This window comes from Nipponia nippon, unplaced genomic scaffold, assembly GCF_047370975.1.
Source record: "Nipponia nippon isolate SJK-2023a ecotype South Korea unplaced genomic scaffold, ASM4737097v1 scaffold_5, whole genome shotgun sequence".
In the NCBI taxonomy this organism is placed as follows: domain Eukaryota; kingdom Metazoa; phylum Chordata; class Aves; order Pelecaniformes; family Threskiornithidae; genus Nipponia; species Nipponia nippon.
Window position 1 is genome coordinate 31,056,780 of NW_028262369.1, and position 19,322 is coordinate 31,076,101.

At 39.9% G+C, this 19,322-nt stretch overlaps 1 protein-coding gene across 11 annotated transcripts in view; it reads right to left on the minus strand.

Annotated features, from left to right (window-relative positions):
• Nucleotides 1-19,322, minus strand: part of MAST2 (microtubule associated serine/threonine kinase 2) — a 227,590-nt gene that overhangs the window by 46,194 nt on the left and 162,074 nt on the right. For 8 of the 11 annotated variants that reach the window (XM_087733138.1, XM_087733142.1, XM_087733139.1 and 5 more), the window contains 5 exons: nt 16,246-16,321; nt 13,731-13,751; nt 11,027-11,105; nt 2,929-3,083; nt 1,668-1,733 (listed from right to left, as the gene is read on the minus strand). In XM_087733138.1, the coding sequence (XP_087589264.1) occupies nt 1,668-1,733; nt 2,929-3,083; nt 11,027-11,105; nt 13,731-13,751; nt 16,246-16,321 (397 nt within the window). The remainder of the gene's footprint in view (nt 1-1,667; nt 1,734-2,928; nt 3,084-11,026; nt 11,106-13,730; nt 13,752-16,245; nt 16,322-19,322) is intronic. The other 3 variants (XM_087733135.1, XM_087733136.1, XM_087733137.1) reach the window with 3 other exon arrangements.

Consider the following 19,322-nt stretch of genomic DNA (forward strand, 5'->3'; position numbering starts at 1 on the left):
CCAGCTTTATAAGCACGCCACGCTTTTGGATCCCACCACTGGTCTCGGGCTACCTCCTTCCCCCTGCACAGGAAAGCAGCTGGGAAAGAAGCAGTGCCATTTCTTCGGTGTAGAAATTTGGGGGATTTCAAATAAGGCATGATTAGTTAAGTGATGAGTATCTTCAAGCCACACTGGTACAACACCTCAAGCAACGGAGGTGCTACCAACATACGTCAGTGTACATCAGCCAACACTACCCTCCATGACTGTAGGCTTTGTTACTTTTTCATCCAGTTTGATCATTAAGACTGCTCTGTATGAACAGAACACTTGTAGCTAGATACAAGAAAATGGTGCATTTCTAGTTGAAGAAGTAGATTTTTCCAAAAGTTATATCTAGGCAATACTCTCCTCTATCTAGGAGCATAAAAGGATCATCTGATCCTTCTAAAAAATCTTGGGTTACACAGACCTTCAAAAACAACAGTCCCAGCATTTGACAGTGACATCTCAAAACAGCAGCTCCTCTCATAAAGAGAGGCTGCAGTCATAAAGGATGAAAAATGAATACATTATAACAATCAGTCATAAATATCAGATTGTCTTTTAAATTATAAAGCTGTGACTGCCAACTAAGGAAAACGTCTGATGTATTTTGTTCATCTGCTTTTCATTAAAGCTGATCAAACGGGACCATTAAATGCTTATGAAAATACTACATTTTTAGGGAATTCCTGCTTAATTTTCAACACATTAACTGCTCAGATTTTATTTTTTCATTTTTTAAGTAAGTAAAAATACTGTCTCACCAAGTGAGCTAACTATCGTGTGGGCAAACAAATAAGCAAGCTGTGCAGTGAATAAGGTCTCGTCTTCATATATTTCAGTACTTGTTTGTTTACAAGGACACAGTACCCTCTGTCAAAGAGGGCATTTACTCCTGCAAACATTTCTCCAATTGGTTGGATTGACATATCAGTTTTTCTTTGAGGTCCAAGGGCCAGTATGAATGCTTGGTAATGGCAAGGGTGCTTTAGAGTCACACAGCATCACAGTACTAGCAATAATCAAAATGAAAAACAAATCAGGCACAGTAAGTTTAAAAAAATCAAATTACTTCATTCTAAGCTTTGGAATATCAATAAGGCTGGCCATTATCACACTGAAAACCAGAGATAGCTAGAGAAAGCATTCAAGAGAGGAAGAAGATTAATCACATAGTTATATGACACACTGAATTAATCTAGTCTCGTCACAAATTATAAACCAACTATATAACTTTGCTTTTTAAATTGGCTCACAGAGGTAAAATTCTCAGCAAGCTGATAACTGGTATTAACAAGAAAAAAAATAAAATTGGGCTCTTCATTTTATTGTTTATATCATTCTTGCATCAGTAAGAGTGTCTTTTACTTCATTAAGCCAATAGAAATATGTCTGTGTTAGAAAGGACAATAATTACTTTAGTGATGTGTTGTCTACCTACAGTAGCTGTCTTATCTATAAACAATTAGCACTACTACAGTTACACTACTCGGCGATAGTCAGCATTAAGAATGACAGCAAGAGGACTGAAGTAAGACTATTGTTCAAAGACACTTAGTACAAATCATATAACTAGTCTTTTACTACATGGCAATTTGCGGAGATCACGGGCTAAATGTGCTACTACCCATAGTACTCACCTGCTCCTGTAGATTACTGTGTAACTACACTTAGTAGATCCATATGCAATTACCATGCAGCCTGCACTGAAGTTTAGAACATAGAAATAATTACAAATAATCATGAAATGTCAGCTCTGCCATGACATGATATTCACCATGGATTTTTTTGTTATCTTGGCCTGTTTCACTTCCTTCTATTATAAACCCGGGCCTAGGTCCTGAGCTGGGCACACTGATTCAGTATTTCCAGCTGGCAGAGTTTCTGAATCTTGTCCATTAATTTAAAGGTGATATCCACCTCTGACACCCTCAGATGAGAAGCAGAAGGGAGACTTTACCTCTTTGTCCCCTGCTTGTATAAATCCTTTTTCATTCACAAGATGCTGCATCTAGAGGTATGCATCTCTACACTTTCGTTTACCTAGTCCAGCACCAAATGCATAGCAAAACTTAAGGCTTTTGCCATGATACAAAATGTTTGTGGATTTATTCCCATAATTGTTAGAGACCTGCAAGAAAGATTGCCCAGAGAGTTTGTGGAATCTCTCTCCTTGGAGATATTCAAAAGCCAGCTGGACATGGTCCTGGGCAATCTGCTCAAGCAGGGGTTTGGACAAGATGACCTCCAGAGGTCCTTTTGAACACCAGTCATCCTCTAATTCTGTGAAAGATGAAGTTCTAGCTGCATCTGTTTTTAAGTATGGAAAAATCAATTGCACAAGGAAATAACCCCTGGATAGCTATCTTTGAACAACCAGTTCTCTGAAGCAACAGTAAAAATTATTCCGCTGCTAACGCAGGAGAAATGTTTTCAGCACTATTACAAAATTGCTCTTGGGTGCAATTCCATTTAAGGCTTTGACTTCATCTACTCTAGTTTTCATGCCCCTTCAGAAGCACTGCTGGAAAAGTTATTAACAGTGACTGTAACCACTTCCTTATATTAATGCAGCAAAATTCTGAGAAGAAACTTCACTGAAGGAAACTTACATCCTATAGATTGAGTCCAAGACGCTTGTGGATCAGGTTTTCATAGAGTTATTGTGAAGATACAAAAGCAGACTATGCTAACCACTTTGCAATCCAAAACCTCAGCATCAAATGTAAAAACAAAATATCCTTTCTGATTAGGTAAGGTGGGTTAAATGTTGATTAAAAGAATTTCAAAAACATGTAATAAAATAACTACAAATGACTATTCTTAGATCTGAAAGCACACACAGAAATGCAATACATGTGTCCAACGTCTTAAAAATACAACAAACAACCTGAAGCTCACCTGAGACTGCGAGATCGAGGCCTCAAGGCTGGAGAATGGCGCCCTTCCTCGTCGGTGATGCTCTCAGTACTGAAATGCTTTGTCAGGAAATGAAGTTCATCTGCCGTGGGCTGAAAGGGCAGCTGGTGCAGCTTCTCCTGAGATGAGCATGATGACTGAGTACAGAAAAAAATACAGAAAAGAAATGCACTAAACGCATGCATAGGGGTCAGCTAATGAATGGAAGAGGAACGGATTCTGCCAGACACTGCACACTTCAGCGGAAAAGAAAGCTACTTATCAGACCAGGCACCTCTTTTTATTGTTCTCATTAGGCGAAGCCAACCCTTACATACAATGACAGAGCTGGCGAGATCAGGAAAACTTTGAGAGAAGGCTAAGGAACCATTGCATCCGATTCTGGAACCATTACATCTGATCATAGAGGTAATTTACTATCAGGAGACAGAAAGGAAGGTATGTGAGTACCAGTGCTACTCTGGAAAGGACAAGGAGGTTCCTGGAGTGGTGAGCAACTTTCTTTCCTTTTCCCTCATGCTCTCTTAGCTCAGGAGTTTCACTGGCATGCAGAATGCTATGGAGCTGTGTAGACGTGAGAGTTTTTGCTGATTATTGGCTCTCATTGGAAATTGCTATTGTAAATGGTCAGGATTTTATTTCTCCCTTCCTTTACCCATCAGGCTTCTTCTCTAACCAAGTAGGCAATAATAAAATGAAAGTAGCTGACTTTGCAGAGTTGTAAGATTAAGAGTTTCTTGTTATAAACAGCTTATTCATCATTAAGTAAGTTATATGACACACGTCCTGTGATAATAATAGACATGAAACTGTTTTAGTTCTTGAACCTCAAGAAACCTGAGATTAGAACAAGTATTTGTGGGAAGTGTTAATAACATCAAATGTTGGATGTTCTAGGGGAAAAAGCTGTAGGTCAACTAACAAATGCATTTTTTTCTTGTGTGATTTTTCAATGCCCCTTTCCATTTTACAAAAGTAAGAAAATATATCATGTAAGGACAAATTAAAAATCCTCTTTAAAAACAAAGGGGGCGGGGGGGGGGTGGGGGAAGGAGCACTGAATAACCAGAGCACAACTGAATAACACTAGTGGGCTTGATTAAGAACATCATCCTAATCTAAGTTCCAAGGCTCCTTATTGATCTGATGAAATTAATTATGTATACTGTTCCAGTGGAAAAACTTTTCCTTTTGCTACAATGACCCTCACTCAAACTGGAAAGCACTGCATCCTAGTACTAGAAGTATTGGTAGGAGGGAATTATACATGATCATAGAATCGTTAAGGTTGGAAAAGACCTTTAAGATCATCAAGTCCAACAGTTAACCTAGCACTGCCAAGTTCACCACTAAACCATGTCCTCAAGCACCACGTCTACCCGTCTTTTAAATACCTCCAGAGATGGAGACTCAATCACTTCCCTGGGCAGCCTGTGCCAGTACCTGACCACCCTTTCAGTGAAGAAGTTTTTCCTAATATCCAGCCTAAACCTCCCCTGGCGCAGCTTGAGGCCATTTCCTCTCATCCTATCGCTTGTTACTAGGGAGAAGAGACCAACCCCCACCTCGCTACAGCCTCCTTTCAGGTGGTTGTAGAGAGCAATAAGGTCTCCCCTCAGCCTCCTCTTCTCCAGACTAAACAACCCCAGCTCCCTCAGCTGCTCCTCATAAGACTTGTGCTCTAGACCCTTCACCAGCTTCCATTGCCCTTCTCTGGACACACTCCAGCACCTCGATGTCCTTCTCATAGTGAGGTGCCCAAAACTGAACACAGTACTCGAGGTGTGGCCTCAGCAGGGTTGAGTACAGGGGCACTATCACCTCCTTGGTCCTGCTGGCCACACTATTCCCGATACAAGCCAGGATGCCATTGGCCCTCTTGGCCACCTGAGCACACTGCTGGATCATGTTCAGGCAGCTGTCGACCAACACCCCCAGGTCCTTCTCTGCCGGGCAGCTCTCCAGCCACTCCTCCCCAAGCCTGTAGCGTTGCATGGGGTTGTTGTGACCCAAGTGCAGGACCCGGCACTGAGCCTTGTTGAATCTCATACAGTTGGCCCCAGCCCAACGATCCAGCCTGTCCAGGTCCCTCTGCAGGGCCTTCCTACTCTCCAGCAGATTGACACTTGCACCCAACTTGGTGTCATCTGCAAACTGACTGAGGGTGCATTCGATCCCCTCATCCAGATCATCAATGAAGATACTGAACAGGACCGGCCCGAAGACTGAGCCCTGGGGAACACCACTCGTGACCGGCCACCAACTGGATTTGACTCCATTAAACACCACTCTCTGGGCTCGGCCATCCAGCCAGTTTTTAACCCAGCGCAGAGCGCACTTATCCAAGCTGTGAGCAGCCAGCTTCTCCAGGAGAATGCTGTAGGAGACAGTGTCAAAGGCCTTACTAAAGTCCAAGTAGACAACATCCACAGCCTTCCCCTCATCCACTAAGCGGGTCACCTTGTCATAGAAGGAGACCAGGTGAGTGAAGCAGGACCTCCCTTTCATAAACCCATGCTGGCTGAGCCTGATCCCCCAGTTGTCCCGCACGTGCTGCATAATGCCACTGAAGATGATCTGCTCCATGACCTTCTCCGGCACCGAGGTCAGACTGGCAAGCCTGTAGTTCCCCGGATCCTCCTTCCGACCCTTCTTCTAGAGGGGCGTCACATTTGCTAACTTCCAGTCATCTAGGACCTCCCTGGTTGACTAGGACTGCTGATAAATGATGGGGAGTGGCTTGGCAAGCTCCTCTGCCAGCTCCCTCAGTATCATCAGGTGGATCTCGTCTGGCCCCATGGACTTGTGAGCATTCAGGTGGAGGAGCAGGTCGGTGACTGCCGCCTCTTCGACAACGGGGGCTTCGTTCTGCATCCTATCTCCATCTCCCAGCTCAGGAGCCTGAAAACCCCGAGGATGACCAGTCTGACTATGAAAGACTGAGGCAAAGAAGGCATTAAGTACCTCAGGCTTCTCCTCATCCTTCGTGGCAATGTTTCCCTCCGCATCCAACAAAGAAGGGAGATTCTCCCTGGCCCTCCTTTTGTCACTGACTATTTGTAGAAACATTTTTTGTTATCTTTAACGGTGGTGGCCAGTTTAAGTTCTAGCTGGGCCTTCACCTTTCTAATCTTCTCCCTGCATAACCTCACAACATCCTTGTAGTCCTCCTGAGTCACCTGCCCCTTCTTCCAAAGGCGGTAAGCTCTCCTTTTTTTCCCGAGTTCCAGCCAAAGCTCTGTTTAGCCCGGCCGGTCTTCTCCCCCGCCTGCTCGACTTACGGCACATGGGGACGGCCTGCTCCTGTGCCTTTAAGACTTCCCTCTTGAATAATATCCAGCCTTCCTGGACTCCTTTGCCCTTCAGGACTGCTTCCTAAGGGACTCTGTTAACCAGACTCCTAAACAGGCCAAAGTCTGCCTTTCTAAAGTTCAGGGTGGCACTTTTGCTGACCCCCTTCCTTACGTCTCCAAGAATTGAAAACTCTGTCATTTCATGGTCGCTGAGCCCAAGACAGCCTCCGACCACCACATCACCCACCAGACCTTCTCTGTTCGTACAGGATATTACATGTATGACGACCAAAGCTTTAACTCACCCAGCATGCTTTTCTAGACTTATTTGCTGTTGATGGGTTTTGGAAGAGAAAGCTAAGAAGTATGGCCAAGCAATGAAAGCCAAATGCTGATAAGGCTTTTCACTGAGTCCTGCATGTTTGTAATGTTGATAGCGAAGAGAAAATACTCTGAAATTACCTAAAACAAGTATATCCAAATTTGTCAAGAGGGTGACAGCTCCATTTGAACTGAATTAAAACTAAGCAGATTGTTGCAGATCCTAGCATAGTCTTCTCTAGAGAATTCTAGCCAAGACTGAGATGGACATCTGAATGTGAGAACTTATAAATCTAAAGATCATATTCTTTGATAAAAAAAAAATTGGCTCCAGACCCCAGATCCTCTCCCTCTGCACTGCAGAGGTTTTTACAGAAACGAACCCCCTTGAAAGCCTTGGGACATGCACAAACTCCAAGTGTGGCTGGAACAGGAAGCTGCCACTTCCAGTGTTGTCCTTCAGGCAGGTCTCGGTGCAGGGATCGTGTTGGGAAGTCATCTCCAGCACAGTGTCCGCACAGTGATGATTATCCAGATGGTGTATCAGCTTATACTAATCAAATCCACACTGAAGCCAAGACAGAGAGCCTGGGTGTTCGATATCCCCTTCGCCCACAGCTATTCTGCTGTGCACGCTGCTTATGCCAGATACAGGAAGGATTCTCCCCCTGTAGTACGGAATTATGCAAGCCCTGTTTGACTTTCAGAGCTGTCTTTGTGTCTTACACAATACAAGGAGCGAGAAGAAGTACCTGCCTACAAAAAACTGGCAACACTTCTCAAAGAAAAGGTACGTGTCAGCTGACATCCCGTTCATGATGAATAACACAAATCCTGCAAAAGAGCAGGAATTACTAAAGACTTACTTAAAGGTCTTACAAACCTGCCTTAGCAGGTACTCAAGTTCTGGTATTACAAATACATGTCTTATTCAAAACAAAATTAAACTAAAACTACCACACTGAGGAAGGTTAGCCCATAATCACTAGTTACTGGAGTTAGGAAAAAAAAAAAAAAATCAAAACTTATATTCTAGAAAAAGCATTGAAAACTTCATGTCTCCCAACAGCAAAATCACTGGGGAAGCAGTGCTAGTCAGCTCATAGATGACCCAACAAAATCCTCCTCCTACTTTCTCTCCTTAAAAGCGATCACATCACAAAGTTTGTAATTCCAGAGAATAATGACAGAGAGCCCTGAAGACAAAGACCATGATGAGAACTGGACTTTCCTCTGCCAAGGGCTTCTCTAGCAGTCTTAAGGCATACAACCTTCCAATGAAAAAGCGTGAAAGCAAAGCGAAGCACTTCTAAGTATTGATTTTTAAAGTAATCACATCATTGTATTCAATATTTGCAGCAGACTAATACAAACACCCCCCTGGTATCTTAATTACAGATGCAGAATTAGTCAACTCTTCTCCAGTAAAAAAATTCAAGCTAATACTCTAGTAGCTTATATATTAACTCTACATCTAGAAAATGAATTAGATGTTTAAAAATTAGCAGTTTAGATATTTAAAAATAATTCTATTTTGGCCCATTCAATTGGCTGTTCTATATTCGTCTAACTTGAAAGAAGGTCTTCTCCAGCTTTTTCAGTGTTGGTCTGACGAGATGTATCTGGTCTTCATGATTTGTATGAAAAGGGTAAACGTGCATTTTTTAAAAGTGTCGTCCCTCATTTGGAAGCAAAAAATAAAGCAGAACCTGCAGGTTTCCAATGATCTTAGAATAGGCAAATGTCTCTGTTCAGTTGGTTGGTTGGTTGGTAGAGCAGCTGATCTATGACCACAGAGATGCAGGTCAGCTCTAACTGCCATACAGAAAATCAGGCCAGCAGAACACACAACTGACGCTCTTCTTGATATTTCATTTCCTACTGATACGTACACCAGAAAGAGAGTCTACCAGATTCCTTCTATCTTGCTTGGAAAAAAAAAAAAAGTAATCTAGAGGACTGATCACACCAAATGGAAGCCCAAAATTCTGTTAAATTTGCATCTACAGCATTAATTCATTGTGCCCTTTTGACAAGCGCCTTGACTACTACTTACTTCAGTTTTAAAGTCTACACAGGAATAATACTGCTTATCAACTTCAGAGGTGTTATTCATATCAATTCAAATTAATTCTTATCTATGAAATACTATGATAATAGCATTGTCATAGAAAAGCAGTAAGTAGGATGGGCTTAGAAATGTAATACTAAGTTTAATAGCTCCAAGAATTGCATCACTACTTACTAAACAGCCCATTTAAATGTCTTTCTGAGATTGTAACACTGAACCAGCAAAAGGACAAGAGATGAGAGACTCGGCCATTTCAAAGAAAAAAAAAAAGTCTTGGAATTACAGGTTTTAATCTAACTATTTCCTGCAGGAAGGTGAATTCAGATCTACATATGACTATCACTTCATGTTTCTCATTATACCACCTTGTTTTCTGTTGCTTACAACCTTATAATACTTACACCATTTGAACGGATGCTTTCTATGTGACATGTCTATCTCAGATCCCCCCCACGAAAAATCTCAATCAAAATGATCTAGCTATTTCTGGGAACATGACAAGAGACAAATATGCTTTCTTTCCCATGTCAGAAAGCTGAGAACTTTCTAAAAGTAGAAGCAAAAATTTTTTTTTTCCTCAAAGTAAAAGCTTTAATGTCCCTATTTCACAGCAAGGACTGACACATCCAACAGATTTATTTTTTTGTTAGTTTTGCTCTCTCCGTGGGCACCTACCCAAACTCTTGAAAAACCAGTGATCACACCTGCAGGTAAGAAGGACTTACGCATTGCAGGCAGTTTGGTCTCCAAAGGTGTCATCTTCACGGGCATCTTGGAAGTTCCCACAGTGACAACCAATGATCAAACTATTTGGATATCATCTGTACAGAAAGTAAATGTACTTGCTCCATGCTCTCATAGCTTGCACCCAGAAGAGGATTTAGCCATGGCTTATGCCCATAAAGATTTAACCTAAGACTATAAAGGCAAAAGAAGAGTGCCTTTTTAACAGCTGCTCTCAGGTGCTTGAATATGTAATATTGCTTGGCAGTGAAACCAGGGGCATCTTCTTCATGTTGATAATGAAATCTTCTCCCACATTTTTCTGTGCTCCTGCCCGTATATCTGTAAACACATGCCCAGAAACTTCTCACACAGGAGACTGAAATCAAGTTACCTGCCTTCTAATGAGAAAAAAAAACAACCAAACAAACAAAAAAACCCAACAACAAAACCCAAGCAAAACCCAACTGTCTTGAAGGACAAAAAAAAATAACAAATTGTGGAACTGTGCAAACTAGAGTCTGTGGGAATGTGTCTGAACATATGAAGCTACAGAGATGAGATTAACTTTCAAAATCAAATTTTAATCATATCAATTTATACTAAGAGGAAATTCTTGATCCCAGTTTCTTCTCTTGCTATATAGTCTGAATTTAACATTCACCTCCTAAGGAACTGTGATGATAAATTTGTGTTTGAGAGGCACTAGAAAGTATATGGATGAACTTAATAGAACAGCTCACAAGGAACACAACGATACTGCATTCAGTGTAAGATTTGCATAACATGGAGTATTGAGTCCTAATTAATGCAGGTATTACAATTATTAGGAACATACCCTAAATAGTACATATAAAACAAAATGATCAGTAGAAGTATTATGGAAAGAGGCAGTGATATGTGACCACACAGTTGAAGACACTCACCATAACACACATACAAAAGCGTGTTACATTAAGTCTGTACAGGTAGCCTTAACGTTTCTAATTTTTCTACACTTCACTTTGCAAGGTTGTTATGTGGATAACCCCAATATCCAGTTTGCATAAACTAAAAAATAAGATTCATTGTACGAAGTATCTGAGAGTTATAAGGGTTAACATGGTGCTGCTACTTTACTGGTATTAATGACATACTAGCCTTCTGAAAGTACAGAATTCAAGCAAACTGCAGCCAGCCTTTGTAATGACATGTGTAAGAACTGAAAAGCTTCATTAGGAGGTTCAAATTATTGGAGTTGAGTAACAGATGTAGATTATCAGTTTTTCCTTCTGCTAGCCTGTTAGCAGAGGTTTTCATACTAAGAACTTGAAAGCAGACAAGAATTTCATTTCCCAGTTATAAAAAAGCTGAGAGCTGGCTAGTAATTATGCACTATCTCTTAGAGTCCTGCCACTTCTGACACATTGTGCCTCTCAACTGATCAGTCGAGCCAAGTGCTGCACTGGGATTTCACCAATGCTAAAGGCAAAGTGCAAGATGATAGGAGCTGGGAAATGGAGGAAAAAGCAGCAGAACCAATAATTAAAATAATTTTTAAAATAATTAGTATATTAAATAATGTTAGCAAAACAATGAAGAAAGATCAGATATTTTAGTAAAGACTCAGAAGCTGATTTGTTAGGGTGTGTTTGTACAAACTGAATTGCTTGAAAAAGTCTGTGCCACTTACTGAAACTGTTGAACTGGGAGTGTTTGTTCCATATCCAGATGAAGGAAGGGAGGCCAAGGACCAGCGGCGTCCATCCGTTCTGGGGAAAAGCAGCAAGGGATATTACTGTCAGGGATATATTGTGGCTAATACTTGAGGGAAATAAGCACTTTCTTCCCTCAAACCTCTTAACCTCATATTTTTACTGAAGTCTCGAGTTATTCAGATAAATCAGGTATCCTATTGACAATGAACTTTGTGAAAAAGCAGCTAGGGTAAGTTTTAAAAGCAAAAGTAAGTGACCTTGAAAAAGAAAGTAAATGGGCATCAGATTCCTGCATTAAGTAGATGCTTTGTAGATTTGACCAGTTGTGCAAAAATTGGAGTTTCTAAACCAGACAAATGAAATCAGCTCATTTCAAACTTCTCTGAAAAAGACAGTCATGCCTAATATTATTACTGATGCAGTTCCTTGTCTTCCAATTAAAGTTTCAAATTGAGGAAAAAAAAAAAAAATCATATTAGATCAAGAATCGACCGAAAGCAGACATGTTTGCTTACCTAGTCAGAAGGCATTCTGCCTAGCACATCGCCTGACACAGCTGGTGAATTAAATTCACTACAGCAGATCTGAACAGAGCTGAGAGGTCTACTCAAAATACAGAGGAGACGGAAATCACAGAAATTCCACCTAGGGTCTCCTTCTCCTCCAGTCAATATAATATTAGTAGTTATCTCCCTATCGTAGCCAAAGAAACATGACCCTCAGGGAAAATTGCCAAAACATCCTGGAGATACTGCAGAAAAGGTCTTATTTCACCAACATCAAAACTGAGGAACTGAGGAACTATAAAACTGCTTTGAGCAGAACCAGTACTGCCCTCCTTGAAATCCTCTTCTCCCCCCAAAACCCGCCTCAGTGAGGATGGAAACTGAACTACACTCAGCTCAGTCTCAGCACCTTTTCTGCCTCTGATTTCGTTTCAGTCTCGCATGCATTGTGTGTCCTATAACGTGTCTTGTTGCATGTTGGCATGGATGTTAAAGAATTCTCCTCCTCACATCAGTCTCCACTTGTTTGTTTGTTTGTTTGATTATAGCAGATTATCAGTAACTGGTCATAAAGTGAAGCTGAATTAGAATGGTTCACCATTCTAGCTTACTTTGGAAAGATTTGGGGGTTATTGGGTACACATACATTAATACAAGTGCATTAGAAAATAGCATGTTTGTACAGGTCTGAAATAGTGCTTAGTGCTTATAAAAAAAAATCAATTGTTATCATCTTCACAGTAATATTTCTCATCTCACTATCCACACCCATGAAGCCTCATCTTCAGAAAAACAGTTCCCTGCACACCCAGACATAAATGCCTGTTTATATTTTTTCCAGATCTAGTTCCGTTTATTTTCAGGCACTGATACACACCGCTCCTCTTTGCCATCTGTCTTAGAATGAGGGGGAAACAAACCCTCTGTTCTACATCACTGAAAGAATATTACGTCAAGAGAGTTTTTTAAGACAACTCATGCTTCATGCATTTAAAAAAAAAAAAAAATCAAGCTGTAATGCAGATTTCTATTGCATGCGTATGTTATAGCTAAACCCCATTTAGCCACAGATGATGTTTTCTTTGACAAGACAATTACATGTAAAAGAACAATCTCCAAGAATTCCAAGAGAAATTAGATTTCTTTCTTATCCCTGAAAAACAACAAATGTAGCATTACAAAGTCGCTGCATGATGTGGTCAGTGACTGAACACCAAACTTCAATGATCTTCATTCAGCTTCTTGTAACATAGAGGGGTACTGGGGAAATATTTAGGTCAATGTTTCGACCTCAGTTTGGACCCTCAGTCCCAAAGCAAGACAGTATGTTCCTGACTTCTCAAACAGTAGACAGGAATGCACAGGTCACTCATTTTTTGCAAAAGGAAAGCCTAATCCCTTTTTTACTGAGTTGCCCGAATTGTGTATTGAAATTCCTTCAGAATTTTCATTTTGACAAAGTTAACAAAAAAAAATAATTAAAAAAAAAAATCTTTCTCAATTAGAAAATTACAGGATACCTCTTCATGCTTGGGCTATTTTCTGCTGATGCAATCTAGGCAAGCAATGTGCTAAGCAGTCAGGACAACGCATATCAGCTCTATTCTAGCAGAAAGAAGTGGGACAGGAGTAGAAATCTTCCAAATCAAAGGCAATGGGAAAAAGACTTTAAAAGAAAATTCCTCCTTCATTTATGCAAAACATTTCAAAGTTACTTCAGTGCTTTGTTAATAAACATATTTTTAGAGAGACCTCATGCAATATTGCTTCAGGAAAAGATACTTGGAAAGAAATTTTTAGGTCTTTTATTTTATTTGTTATAGACCTTTTGCTAGCACAATAAAAACATGCGAACAACAAATTTTGCCTTTGAAATGACGTTTTAATTAGTTAATTAAGGAGGTATTTTTACGGCAGCTAAATGCTATTCAATGAACAGCAGATGAATTTCAAAGCAAGAAGATGCTAGAAGAAGAACGCATCTTCTCCAGAGCACTACCTGTTTAACATTTTAAGCCAAAATGCAAAGATTTCCTGTTTTGATTACCAAAGAATAGAAGCTGAATGCCTAAATGGGGTTATTACAGCATGAACTTGTTAGGGACACAGGCTCAGCCGCACAGAAGCACAGTTCATACACATACACAAACAACAGCAACACGATACACATTACCTGTCTGCTCTGTGTCCGTGGCTGTATGGAAGAAATTGTACAATGATTATGAGAGAGGGAGAAGTAAAAGATGCACATGTGATTTCTGAAAAAAACTCTCGTCTTCTGTTACTGGTATTCCACTAAGATCAGTTTTAGTGAGCATGCACAGAATTAACCATACATTTCTTTATTTAAACAGGAGGATTCCTGAACATGCTGACTTCGAGGCTATGACACAATCACTGAAAGGGTGTCTAGCAAGGGATTTATGATTCATCACTAGTCAAACTCAGGACAATCTTGCAGTATATTGTAGTGAAATTGGCTTTACTATAAAATGAGTTTTCCAAATGTGTTTCCTATTCTGTCCCAAGAATCAACTGATCACAGGGCTATAATGAAAGAATGGAAATCACAAATGATGTCCAAACAGGATAATAAATGAAGAAATTACACCAAATATAAAAGGGAGAAAATCAGCAACAAATAATTTCTGTGATGGCAACGGGAGGAAATCAGGTAAGAACCATCTCTTAAGACCCGCACAACGCCGGTCAAAAGGGTACAGTGAAACATCCTTTTGCTTGGGGTAACAGAGGACCACACTTTCAATTACTTAATGCCACCGTGTAGAAGTTATTCTGATACCACCATGTGATAATCTAATAAACATGTATTGTTACTGCTGGCATAGCTATTCAGGGTGCAATGCAAGTAGAAAATAGAAACAAGTTTCTAAAACAAGCTGTGCTTAAGTGTTCTTTTTTCAAGGACAGAAAAAGTATAGAGAGCAACTTGCATGCTGTAAAATGTATTTGATAGGACAGACTTAACCTTCATTCACCTATTTCTTTAAAAATTAGATTTTAAAAGTGGAAAAGTATGAAAGGGCACTCTTCAGACTTTTATTATTAAAACACTTATTTTCTGCTTGGAATTTTAGAAAGCAATGATGCTGAAACATCAAGTTGAAACATGATGTTGAAAAATTATGTTAAGTTTTGACAATGGTTTCAGCTGCTACTTTCCTCCTGTGTTCTAGGGTCCAGAACCCCAGATACTGTGAAAACTGGTAAAAATTCAGTTGACTTCAACAGAGCTTACTGAATACACGCAGATCAGGCTCAGATACCTCTCTAAAAATAAAGGTGGGTGCCGTGAGTCCATTTGAATTGTTTTACCAGCAGGTAAAACACTAACTTTTCCCTCTGAGGCAACAGGAAAATACTTATCCAGTCTGTCACATTCCATATGCTATTATACAGTTTTTTCTTACATAAGACCTGAAAACCAAAGTCTACTTCAAACAGTATTCAAGGACACCAGGTCTTCTAGCAAATCACCTCAATGGGGAAACACTCCAGGATTTACCTACCATTCAGATAAAGAGCGTACCTTATTGCATCAAATCCTAACCCTTTATTCTTCTTTGAAGTTTTGAGACCTATCCTTTTTCTAACTAGTCCTCAAGCTAAATCTGTCATTCTCAGAAAACTTACTTCCTCTCAGGATGATCACGTTTCCCATTCTCAGATCATTTTAACACAGGCAGGTTTTTTCTCAGCCGAGGCAGAGTTTAGCAAATCCAAAATATCTTCCTCACACTTGAAACTAATAATCCTGCTGCTGTGCCTGAACCCTGCTTGGGATCGCTTTTTTCCCTGTTCTTCATTGCTCCACAAAATTTAACTTTCTGTATCATTATCCATTTCTGCCTACCTGCTGGGGATACAACATTCAATACACCATTTGTCTGCTTCTCCCAGCTGTCTTTGTTCTTTCTATCCTATTCCTTACACTAAATTCATCACTATAGTATCAGATTTCTTTCCACCAGATTGATATATGGCATGACCACCATTTGTCTAGCATTCGCTGCAGGACAGATGATAGCTTCACATTCAGGTCTCTCAATGCCGCTCCTCTTCTAGAAGTTCTTGTAGACTTGCAATTTCAATTATCAGCTCTTTTCCTCATTACAGCATTAATGTACTCTTGACACCAATGCCCAAGACAGTAGAGAAAACTAAAAAGTTGCTACCAGTCAGAAGGCAGTGAATGAATTCACACACAGTTGTGCATACCTAATTTTAGGTATGTTCACGTCTTTGTGCAGACATAGCAAAGAAGATCAGTACACTTAGGATACACCTCAGTTGTTCAGTGAGAAGAGCATCTAGGACTACAACTAAGATACAATTATCCTAATCATAACTGGTTTTAATGTCATTATGACTGAATTATTTGTTATATCACATGCCGTGTATGTCATCCTTCTGGGAGAACATTGCCTTCTCCCTAGGCAGTATTGACTACTTAATTTACTTTATCTTCTTCTAGGTCTGAAAAGCACCTAATACTTTCTGAGTGCTGCCAAGATCTAAACAAAAAAGAATAAAATAGAATAAAATAAAATTGGAAACATCAGAGAAAGTAAAACACGATCAAAAAACTTCTAACCCAAAGGCCATTTCTAAATAAAAGTATATAGACTATTTGCTTGCCAGTCCAAAGAGAATAGACCCTGCCTTACCTTCGGGCAGGAACAAAGGAAAAATGAGCAGGTGCATTTGGAGAGAAGTTCCTGGGACTGTCCAAAGGGCTGCTACCTGTTTGAGAAAGTTAGAAAAATAAAACAAACCACCCTAAAGCATTTCATTCACATTTGCAACAAATGGAGTAAGTTTTCATTGTGCAGAAAGACTTTCAACTGCAAGTTGTAGTCACAAGTAATTGAAAATATGGAGCTTTGAGTCTTTGATCATTTGAGCATTAGTTTGCTTAAGAAATGTTTTGATACGGATGCATGAGTATTTTCCCTCCTTTTAAAATAATTTAAAGTGTACATTTTCTTTCTTACTTTCAGATAAGTAATGTATCACACGTACACAATATAGTCTCTTAATATTTTGCAATAATTTCTCTATACAAGCTTTTCCTAACACTTCCCAGTGAAAAAACTGAGTTAGAAATTACATTGATGACAGTTTCAGGAATAATAAATAGTAAGAAGGTATTTCTTCACAGTGTACGTCAAGGCTGAATGCAAAATTCACTGAGGAAAAAAAAAGACATACTAAAGGAACTGCACATGATAATAAAAGGACTATACACATGTAAGATGACCAGGCTATAACATTTCAGCATTCACCCTAACTACCACTTTTCTGAAATAATACTTCTACCATGAAAATGAAGTTCCAGTGAGTTTATACAGCGAGGAAAAAATAACACTTCATTTTCACTTGGCACAAGAATACTTTCTCTGGGCTTTGTCAAATGATGTGTAAGCATATGGTTGGAAAGTGGTATATTGCAATGTATTTTATTTCAAAGTAAAAAGCAACCATTTCATAGAAAGCCCTTCTGAAAGCCAGACTCATTTACAGACTAACTGCAGAAACCTCTGAAAGTTATGGATGAACTAGAAGCTTCATGTCAGCGAGTGTGCTTTCTATTGGGCATATTCTTAAGTGGTTTGCTTTTTCAGATCCTTAATATAAGCACAAAAGAGAAACTATACATAGTAAACATACGCCAACAGCAATTTCTTTGTGCACAGACAATAAAATAACATTAAAATAAGAGCAGGAAAACTAAACAGATACAGGCCAAGCAATGCATTGCAAGGTACATAACTGTGGTCATCAGAAATGTTTTCAAATTTAGATCCCGTATAAAATGGATTTATTTTAAAAGTCATGTTGAAAAGTCAAACGTCAGTGATGAGTCACCTGCAAAGGACTGCTCTCTGTTTCAGGAGAAGTACTAGGTGCCCAGCTCGCCCCCCAAGCCAGCACTGTTTGTGAGGTTATGGTCCCATCCAGCACTGTACTGAAGCTTATAATTAAGTTTCATTAATTTCAACACATGCTATTCATACACCTTAACTGTTATGCTGAGCAGAAACAGAATATAAGCACTGTGCTCAGTCAAAGGTAACATTCACTCACGTTTAGGCTATACAAATGGTCCACAAAAAACTGCAGCAGCATCTCTCCACAATTTCTTGTGAGCAAGGTGTGTGCACACCTGGCAAGCATGCCTGGGCAGGTAGGGAGGAGGAGAGGGAGGACAAGCTGATGCCATCTGGGGTATGAGGATGGCCACAGTGCAGCACAGGCCAGCAAACTCCATCTGGTCTACAAGTCTACGAGGGGAAAAATAGCATCTGGTTGAGATTAAAGCAGCCCCAGGCTGATCTAACATGTGTCGAGGGGTGATGAGAGAACTGGAGAGGTAAGTGAATTCCAGACCACTTCACAATCTGCTTCACCAGGAGCAAACTAAATTAAAAACAAAGGGTTTGAATAACAGGTTTGTTTTCCTTTGGCTTGGTTTTCTTTTGTATTGTTAGTTAAGAACTAATGACGAGTTCACAGTGTAATATAACACAATGCAAGTCTTCACCCCAAACTGGATACCATTTAACCCATTCCCAGTATATCTCAAGTGGGAAGGGGAGAGAGTCATCAGAAATCAATACCTAGGTGATTTTTCATGCTTCATTTATTAAGCTTGTATTCATTTTAATTCTTACAGTCACAGTGGAAAACAGAGACATTATCCTGCTTTTGAATTAGAGAAGACTGGTTTGACAGTCTAGATGGCACTGCAAGCTTACAAGAAAGCTGGAAGAAGGCTCAGATAGCCAGAAAGTGAACAACTCAGTGGTGCATAAACACACGTGTCCTGGTAGCAGCACACGGCTAGGGCTAGGGTCACTATTTACTTGCTAGCAGACGGCTGAAGGAGCAGTGTAGGTCAGGAGGAAATGCAGCAGGAGTGAGGCCTTTCCGTGGTTATGTAGGTCTTCTAACAAAGCAAGGAAGGCTGCCTGTTTTGGTGGGAACCTTGGTCTTTGCTTTCCCATTTTTCAAGCTTTACTGCCGACAAACCCTACTGTGTCAAGATGATCTTTTTGAACAAAAAGCACATTGCCCAATGCTGTTATAAACAAGCAATGAACTGTCATTGCCTTTTTATATCTTCATCAATCTTTTGTAAACTTTCCAGGTTATGATCAAAATAGGATTTCAGAATAACTGAGCAAATTGGGTAATGACAGTTTTTAAATTTTGAAATTAAGTATGTGGGTGTTGAAATTCTTCTGAGCCTGCACAATCCGGTACAGAGATACTACTAATTTTTAAGCAACACTTTTTCAGATTTATATGGCATATTTCCTTCCAGACACTGGAATTTTAATTGGATCCCCTGTGAATCGCTTCTAGTTTTAAAATGAAAAGCAATTAGTTTTTCTACTCCATTCAAGTCTGGGTGAAGCTTTTAAAAGAACAACAGGGAGAAGGGGAATTACTACTTCCCCTACAATTTCCCAGTACTGCTGCATCTGCTATAGTTTAAGGAATTCTAATAAGAAAAGCCTTAGTGCAATGGTCTCGTCCACCAAGGCTGATCGAAACCCTATTTACTCTGTTAGCAAAGGTAAGTTCCCCTGTTGCTCAAGGGTTATAGTTGGCTACTACTGAACCTGAAACAACTCTGCCTCAAGGGAGGCTGTTACACAGAATGATTACCCATTAGGTAAATCAACACAGTTACATGAACATTAATAATTCAGGCATGAACCTTTACATTTTCCAGACA